The 9,449-nt window shown below is 40.8% G+C and overlaps 1 protein-coding gene across 1 annotated transcript; it reads left to right on the top strand.

The window, feature by feature from the left end:
- The first annotated feature begins 2,574 nt into the window (after window positions 1-2,574).
- nr1d2a (nuclear receptor subfamily 1, group D, member 2a) lies at window positions 2,575-8,440 on the top strand. Its single transcript, XM_079470157.1, has 8 exons — window positions 2,575-3,017; window positions 4,328-4,549; window positions 4,742-4,830; window positions 4,924-5,068; window positions 5,143-5,780; window positions 6,555-6,740; window positions 6,819-7,029; window positions 7,113-8,440. The coding sequence occupies exons 1-8, from the start codon at window positions 2,999-3,001 to the stop codon at window positions 7,307-7,309; spliced, it is 1,707 nt and encodes a 568-aa protein (XP_079326283.1). The 5' UTR covers window positions 2,575-2,998; the 3' UTR covers window positions 7,310-8,440.
- The last annotated feature ends 1,009 nt before the right edge of the window (window positions 8,441-9,449 follow it).

The raw sequence follows: 9,449 nt of genomic DNA, 5'->3' as shown, positions 1-9,449 counted from the left end.
TACTCACCCTCATGTCATTTCAAACCTGTATGACTCTTTTTCTAAAGAGTGTTGATAACCCATTGACTTCCATTCCATTGACAACCACTGAGACATTTCTCAAAATATCTCATTTTGTGTAACGCAAAAGAAAGACTCACATGTGTAGCTAACAAATGATCTAACAGATTATGGTCAGATTGAACCCAATAGACTTACTAAACTATATTGCTATTTTTAGTTATTTTCGCCTGGTACATTTAACCACGCCTTCATTATCAGATACTTCAGGATTCGTACAGCACGTCCTGTCCTGGAGTTCTTTGAATCGGTTTCCAGACTACAGGAAAATGTCAAATCTGAAGTGTTTATACATTCCCACTATCCGCCTGTTAAACAGCCAGAGCGTTTCTGTTACTTATTAAAAGCATTTACTGTCATGGAAATAGCTAATAAAATCTTCGACAGCTCTTATGTAAGCATATTTATGAACCATTCGTTTATGGGTCATTCTGTAACTATGGGGACTTTGCTTCATTAGTGAAAATAAAATGTTTTTGCCATTTCTCACACTCGAATTGTTATATTCACATGTCAGTCGTGGATTAATAATATATACTACACGAGTCTTACTGGCAAAGTGTATATATATATATATATATATATATATATATGCTTGCTCAAGTAGTTATTTGAAATCTTCCTTATACAATGGCATTGTAAATAATTGTTTAGGGAGAGGCCTGTTTTCTTTTCCAGCATGACTACGCAACTGTACACAAAGCCAGGTATACGTATAGAAATGATTTACAGTGTGGAAGAACCTGACCACCTGCTGAAAGCCTTAACCTTAGTGTCATTGAACACTTCCGCACATGCGTCAGTAAGCCAGACCCTATGGCAAACTGCACTTATGTTTCTTAAAGGGATACACGCATAAATCTGCACTTATAGGAGATCTATAAATATTCTTTGTGGGGTCACTGAAAATTCGGAGCAGTGAACTAAATAACTTGCTCAGGTAATGCTTAGTTTGTGTGAAATTTGGATGAAAGCGTCTGCCAAATGAATAAATGTAAATGTGAAATGTACCAAGCATTAAAAATTGTATAATAAGGCTGTATTTGTTTACATTAATATTTGCATTAGCAATCGTGAACTTACTGATGTGAACAAATACAACCTTAAGTGTTACCAACATATTCGTATGTAGGAACCATGAAACCTAATCCACAACAAGCAAAACGTGACTTTGGACCAAAGGGTCATGCCCAAAGACATTTAAACTGAGCAGGATCTGTTTTTCATCGCCAATGTTTGTCTCCTGTGTAACTTGACCAATGTGCCAGTTCAAGTTTTTCTTTAATTCAAACAAAATGTTGACACATTTGTACTTGTATATGCTCTCCTACTTGTTAAATCGGAATGCTTAAAATGTGTTTTAACTATAATATAGACGGGACTGCAGTTAACTTCCGGTCTGTCTTTGGCTAGTGTCTAATAATATAACTAATTATAGTTTATGTAACTGATGTTAATATTAATTTATAGTATTATTTAAGTGTATAAGAATTTTATTAAATACACGATTTGTTGAATTTATCTGTATGTTCGTTTTATTAAATAAATAATTTGTTGATGGGGTCCTGTACTTTTGTCGCATTTAAAGGCACATTGATCTCTAGCGGTTGAGCGCGGTATCGCAGTCTAAAGTAAAAATATTGAGAGACAAGTTTAGCCAAGTAACGCTTCTTCTCGGCTTTTTTAAGCTTGTTATCAGAAATAATCTACAGGCGCTCTGAATGTGTGCGGGAAGTTAAGGTCAGTCCACGAACGCGCGCATGCGCAGTAACGTTCGTTTATGTCGTCACATTGAAACTCTGTAAGCAGATGTCGCTGTTCTAATGGCATAACTTAAGCATAAAACCTAACTGTTTGCAAATAAACACTAGTAATATATATATATTGAAAAGTTGTATATATTACATGGCACATTTATATTGTTTATTTGCAAACAGTGCCATTAAAACAGCCACATCTGCTGACGGACACGATGCTTTGTCGCGAGAACACGCCATCTGAAGATAATGAGGAAATTACGTCGCATCCTTTGCCAAGTGCATTCCAAACGTCTACACGGTGGCACGCAAATGCCCAGTTCACTCCAAAGTCTGAACTCCAATGACTCTGCCCTTCGAAGGGAGTAGGGCGTAATGATGACTTCGTCTGGAATGTTCCGTTCGGCGTGACTACGCGTCCTGTCACACACACCTAGTTATATTATATAAAATAATTCCACAATTTAAGAAAATCAACTAAAATTGGTCCCACGGCGCTCACGTGAGATTTACACGTAATAATCCGATAATAAGCACCGCGTTAAGAACATGTGTATATTGCAGCCTAAAGCTATGAGCAATAATCATAAATCTAACAACGCAATTAAACAGAGAACCCTCTTAAGTAAATCACGTGCAGCCTTATCTAATCTCATCTGCTTTCGTGGAAACCAGCAATTGATTTTTTGAGTTCATTCGGGTGTACGGGGCGGGGGGTGGCACGGGATTCCGCCCCCGTTATCCGCCATGTGTTGCTATGTTGACAGGGAGCGGCGAAGGTTCAGAACAACACCATGTTCTCAAAACCACTGCGCTCACGTTGCGTTGCGTGCGTGCGTTTTTCTCCGCTCGCTAAAAGTGTGTCACTGGGTTAAAGGGAGTCAAGCGCGCGCACGAGGAGGCGGAGCCGATGACGGGACCGCGCGACTGAAGAACATTCAGTACCGAGAGCTCGTGCGCAGCGCGGGAGTTCCATTGTGACGCGGAAGATCAAACGCAGCTCAGAATGAAACATTCGGCGATCTGACGCGACGTGTCGTGCTGTCCACAGGAGTCTCGACTTCGAATTAACTGCAGGTTTTCCGTATATCGTTAGCCGTCGAGGTGGAAATATTGTGCCGGGAGATATATATATATAGATAGATATACCGAGATTTATCGCAAGAGGGAAATCTCTTAATATGGATTCAGCAAAACAAGGTAAGACGCTTTTTACGACTACGGTCTGAGAATGACTTTTATTATGTATGGTATGTCAGAAACGCGCTCGTGCTAAACTAGCGATCGCATCCGTTGATGTGACGAAGCGTCTTTAAAGCATTTGTAAACCTGTACATTTTCAATAAATGCTGCCAGAAAACTGTACATTTTTAATAAATGCTGCCAGAAAACTGTACATTTTTAATAAATGCTGCCCGAATTGTGCCACATAAATCAGCCCCGCGCTCCGGAACGCCGAGCAGATTGAGGACGCAAATAGCGTAAGGTGTTATTTCAAATAAACGGGGACGAGTCGACGCCAAACGGCGTTAAAAATGTTACCAAAAATAATGCGTTTTATATAAGCGCTCGCGTTCGCTATCGGCGATTTAAAGCACGTTTGCAGCCGGTGCACGAACTGATGTTTTCCATTGGTCGGACCGTATGTGGGTTAGGAGTGCCCGTGACGTCACGCGCCCCGAGTACTTCGAGTACTAGAACCCTCGAGCTCACATGGCTCGCGTTGCCCGGTCATGTGCCTGTGTGTACTAGGAGCCGCGGCCGCTTCTCCGATTGGACGGGTGCGGAGTGACGTGTTCCTCGCCCTCTCTCCGATTGGTCCGGGGGCGCGTCCTTGCGTAATTTAGCACGCTCGCCTGACGCGAGGCTCTCCGCAGTACCACGTGAGGACAGCAGCAGACATCTAGTGACCTAGATTTCATCTCCGTACAAAACACGAGAGATCCACGTGCGGGTGTATCGGAGAAACTCGGGGTCACGGCCGCTTTAATTAAACACGTTTGCGTTTGAAATAAAACTAGTTTGAGTTTGATCATTTATGACGGCTTATTCTTTACTTTATTGGTGTTAGATGATGCTTTGATGTTTGTGTATATATGAACTGTTTTTAGATTTGTAATAGTCAGATTTAAAGGTGCATTTTTATATAAACGTACAATTTAAAGGATTCAACTTAATTATATGGTTATAATCAAGAGAGCGTGATTGCGCAATATCAGTATTTCTAAGGACAACTGGAGTACTTGTTTCTTATTCATATTGACAAAGAAATGCAATAATCCAATTTATTATAAGACATTTATTGACAAAATGAATAAAAAACGTTATAATAGATAATGGTTGGAGATCTCTCGTATTATGTCATTTAACAACCCATCGTGTGAATAATACAATAAGAGTTGTTTCTTTTAAGAATAGATAAACTGCATTCTGTAATAGAAATGTTTTTTTAGTGCCGTACAGTATGTACAACTGGTTGTAAATGCTAACAACGTTTCTTTTATTCTCAGGGGGCGTGATAGCCTACGTCTGCTCTTCAAGCTCCGCCTCCAGTCCAGAGCCGTGCATGATTGACAGCTCTAACAGCCATTTCCCATCGTCCTCTCCGCCTCTGCCCGCAAATCAGAGCCGTGCCACAGACGTGCCCACCGCCGGACTGCACTCCAAACACGCTCACCCGCGCGGGCACGCCTCTGAGAAGACAGCGCTCGCTGCTAAGAGCGGCATTACAAGTGAGTGCCATTCAAACACAAATTGACTTCTCATATTCTCAGGATTCCTATATAGCCGCAAGAAAACGGTTAAACGCCATCTGATTACACTTTGATGTGACTTTAAGTGACTGATTGTACCGTCTGTGGAGAAAAACACGTCTTTGCGATTTATTTTTGAGACTAACTTTTAAGGTTATTGCTGTGTTTCAGAGCTTAGTGGAATGGTACTATTGTGCAAAGTGTGTGGAGATGTCGCCTCGGGCTTTCACTACGGCGTTCACGCCTGCGAGGGCTGCAAGGTAAGAAAACCGCTCTACCGGGATACTAACATTTGGTCAGTTTTAACATCCATTTAGTGCGAGGAAATAAAATAATTGATTTACGTCTCGCAGGGATTCTTCAGAAGGAGCATCCAGCAGAATATTCAGTACAAGAAATGCCTGAAGACCGAAAGCTGCACCATCGTGCGAATAAACCGAAACCGCTGCCAGCAGTGCCGCTTCAAGAAGTGTTTATCCGTCGGGATGTCACGTGACGGTGAGTACGACCAACCACGTTTCTCCTTTAGCTGTTCTGAGGGCGCCGTAGTTAAACGTCATCGTGTCTTTCAGCCGTGCGATTCGGACGGATTCCCAAGCGTGAGAAACAGCGCATGCTTCTGGAGATGCAGACGGCCATGAATAACATGATGAACAACAGTCAGCTGCAGCGCATGCTTCACGGCGGTCAGGCCGTAACGTGTGCCTTAGAAACCAGCCAGAGCGACTCCTTGAACTCCTCTTTGCCGTCACCGCCGGATTCCCCGCGGTCCGCACCTGATCTCTCTCGGGACTCTGAGTCTGTCGTACCCATGGATACGTCCATGAGTTCGCCTTCGTCGTGTTCCTCAGACAGCGGGGAAGAAGACGCTTCAAGCAACGGACTTCAGCGTGACAACCTGTTCACGTCGTACAAGCGGCCATTGAGCCCGCCACGCGTGGGGTCCGTCTCTCCGGCCAGCTCGGACACGTTGAGCACCAGCAGCAAGGACGAGGAACGGCGGCCGCGGGAATGCTGGAACACTGACAGTCAAAGAGGGTCAGACTGCGAGAGGAACCTGAGGGACACGTCAGGGTTTTACAGGGAACATGTGACCGGGTACCACATGTCACAGCAGAGCAGTCAAAGCCCCTCACCAAACTCGCATTACCACCCGTACAACGGGAACAACATGAACGAGGTTCAGAGAGGAGGATACAGAAGGCATCTGGTTAGTGACCTTTTGCTTACTTAAGCAGTCTTGTGTGTATAAATAATAGCTGCAGCTCGAGAGAAAGGCTTGTTGGCTCTCTTCCCAAACTTTGTGAGATGCCTTGCTGTCTACGTGACTGATTTAGAACAATACTTAGGCAATGACACTTAACCGGTTAGATTTGATTCGCAGTTAACGCCTATACTGTTTGATGCATTACTTTAAACCTGACATCAATTTTGCCTCGGTATCGACATCTCCGTTTGAAGCAGAATTTAAATTTTGTGTAGTTGAAAATGTACGGATATATACTATGCAATATATAACACAAACAAATGAGATGTTTCACATATATTATCAATACTAATCGCTATTAAACAAATGAAAGCGTGCAGCCACATTACAGATAAATAAAAAATAGTAAAATACATTAAATAATTGTGCTTACTAGATTTAATTTTGTTGCAGAGTTATAGTTTTATTGTCGATTTATTCATATTTGGAACTAGCTTATATTTTTAGTTTTCATGCGAGTTTTGATTTTATTTTCAGCAATTTTGTTATCTGCATTTGTCATTTCGTTATCTCCTTATTTTTATATTGATTTACAATGTTTATTTATTTTTAGCTTTATTTTTCTTTCGATAACTTTTTCAATTTATTGCCGAGGCAAATTTCTAAATAAAGCCATATTTAATTTAATTCAGATGAAAAGAATTGTGTTAATAAACGCTTTATTTTTTAGTAAATAAAATAGTAATAACCTTGATCCGTTCGATGATATCTTCTCAGGTATGTCCCATGAACGTTTCCCCCTTTGTGGACCCCTGCAAGCCCGGTCATGAAATCTGGGGGGAGTTTTCCAAGAGTTTCATCCCCGCTGTCAGAGAAGTGGTGGAATTTGCGAAGCGCATCCACGGTTTTCAGGACCTCTCCCAACACGACCAGGTCAACCTCCTCAAGGCGGGAACCTTCGAGGTAATGACACAAACATCTGAAACATTTTAAAATAAGGAAATCTCTTCACAGGTTCTAACGTTCTCGCTTTTATCTCAGGTTTTGATGGTGCGCTTTGTGTCTCTGTTTGACGTGAAAGAGCGGACCGTGACCTTTCTCAGCGGTAGGAAGTACAGCGTCGATCTGCTGCATTCTCTAGGCACCGGAGAGCTTCTCACCTGCATGTTTGAGTTCAGCGAGAAACTCACGACCCTGCAGCTCAACGAGGAAGAAATGAGTCTCTTCACGGCCGTGGTTCTGGTATCTGCAGGTAAACCCGTCTCGTCGTTTACAACAAATAAGGCTTTAATGCATCAAAGGCATCTTTTGACACGCTGTCGTTTTCCCGCGCAGACCGATCGGCCATCGAGAATGTGAGCGGTGTGGAGGCCCTGCAGGAGACTTTGATCAGAGCTTTGAGGAACCTGATCATGAAGAACCATTCGAACGAAGCTGCCGTCTTCACCAAACTCCTCCTGAAGCTTCCTGAGCTCAGGTCGCTCAACAACATGCATTCAGAAGAGCTGCTGGCCTTTCAAATCCAACCTTAAACCAAAACGTGCTTCTTCCACTTTCCAACTTCGGTTGTAATTGTACTCTTGAATGTATTTAACGTGCATTTTTTACTCGACAGATTTAGGAACGAAGTGTTTTAGAAAGAAATCCGCCCAATTTTTTGTGAGTAAAGACGCTTTGCATACGGAAACTTTAGTCTTATTAGCTGTACCGGTGTATGTATTAGATATTTTATTTGTTCAACCGTTGTAATTATTTATGCACAAGCAAAGTCTACTTTCACGTTTGTCGGTAAACGGTAGACTCCATTCTTTTGAAGAATGATCACGTCTGTCGATCACGTGCAATAGCTGCTGATGCATGGCTATTGGTATAAGAGCAGCTCGATTTCGTATCTTGTCCAAGACATTTCGTCTTTCAAATGTTTGATCATGTGTTGCTTATTTACACACTGTATGTTGTTTTTTCTGAATGTATGTCTGTTGCTAGCCGCGACTAGCAGATGCATGTCTGCATCATTTGAACCTGTATGACAGGGCCGACGCTTTTGCACGCGGTGTTGAGGAAAAGATTGAAACGCAGCGTTGCACGCACGTTCAAACGACACCATAATTACGGTGAACGGGCGGAGAACATCTGCCTACCAATTGTAATTTATGAGCGGTGTCACTTTAAATGGCAGAAGGACGATATTTTACCTTCATTGCTGTCATTTTTATATAGACCACGCACAGAGAGATGTTATATGTCTTCCATTACGCAGTTGGAAATGTGTATAGTTAAAGCGAACAAAGTATGAAAAGAGATGGAATTTTATTTATGGATGTTTGTACAGATGTTTTTGGATTGCCTTATCATTCTCTGCCACATCTACAGACACGGGGAACATGCTATTTTTCTCATCAGTAATCGCATTTTATCAGCGCAGGGAAACTATATTAAAATCCCATTTTTTTGGGATACACTTCTGGATTCTATGCATATGAAAACAGCTTGACGATACGGACATTTCTCAGCCTTTATTCAACATGAGATTATGTGATATTTCCTTGTTCAGATTTGTTGTCCATGTTTTTGTTTCCTGAAATAACAGTGCAGTATGTATAGTTGTGTATATCTATTTGAAATCTATCAATATAAAGTAAATCAATAAATATTTACTTGCCGTTTTATCGTCATGTCTCTTCATTGTGTCTCTTCAAGTTACAAATCTGTGTGTTTAGTTCTGTCTTTCCTACAACCTGTGTGTTGTGTATAGAATGTGAATACATGGAAGTTAACGCTGCTGTTTTCTTAAGGAATAGCATGTGAAACACTGCGTCTTATGCCATGATAAAAAGACAAGACCGGTTTGTTGGAAGTATTTATAAAAAAGTGCTGCGGTCATCCTGAGAGAGTGATGAAAAATAACCCTCAAGAACACTGGGTTCAAAAGTCTGACACCACAAGTAAACAACAGTTTTAAGATTTCCAGCACAACAGTTCGACAATTGATTTCTTCAGCTAGTATGTGGTATATCTAGTTAGGGTGTAACCATACACAATTCAATATAAAACTGAAATTCAAGTCAAACAAATGTACAAGTCTATTTTAATTTGATTATTAAAATTAATATAAATATATTCAAGTTATTTTTATTAAACTATTAGTAGTTTTATCAAAGTAATTTTTGTTGAATTGTACAACTTGCTGTAAAATTTTATTAAAAAATAAAAGTTAAATTTAACTCTGTATGTAAATGGTAAAAAACGAATAGGTCTGTCACTGAAAAGTAAAACCAGGTAAAGAAATCAGGAAAGCTTTACCGTAAGACAAAATATGTCACAAATTTAGTACTTCTTAATAATATATTATTACCATAATATCAAATAGCATAAGAGAGATTTATCTTCTCTGTTTGTTGTTTTTTCTTTAAATGTCTTGCCGTCACACCATAGGACAAATTTACGCTTTATAACTAGCCTTTATATATATTTAAGATCATGTGTCGGCAGCTCAACCAATGATAATAAAATATTGTGCCACAATATATCGTCACATCCCTATTGTACAGTATGACTTGAGTGTTTCAACTGAAGTCAATAGAAACCTGACCTTGTGATCAACACAAAGGTCAAATCAGTCACGAATGTGCTGCAGTCACTTGTGATTAGGGATCTAGACTGAAGTATTTC

The sequence above is a fragment of the Barbatula barbatula genome (genome assembly GCF_947034865.1).
Source record: "Barbatula barbatula genome assembly, chromosome: 12".
Lineage (NCBI taxonomy): Eukaryota > Metazoa > Chordata > Actinopteri > Cypriniformes > Nemacheilidae > Barbatula > Barbatula barbatula.
The sequence above is the reverse complement of the archived record's forward strand: the minus strand, read 5'-3'. Positions and strand labels throughout refer to the sequence as shown.

Excerpts from the sequence above, each read along its gene's own strand:
- nr1d2a (XM_079470157.1), top strand. Across the intron at positions 4,550-4,741 it reads TGCTAAGAGCGGCATTACAA|AGCTTAGTGGAATGGTACTA; the intron begins GTGAGTGCCATT and ends GCTGTGTTTCAG. Across the intron at positions 6,741-6,818 it reads TCAAGGCGGGAACCTTCGAG|GTTTTGATGGTGCGCTTTGT; the intron begins GTAATGACACAA and ends CTTTTATCTCAG.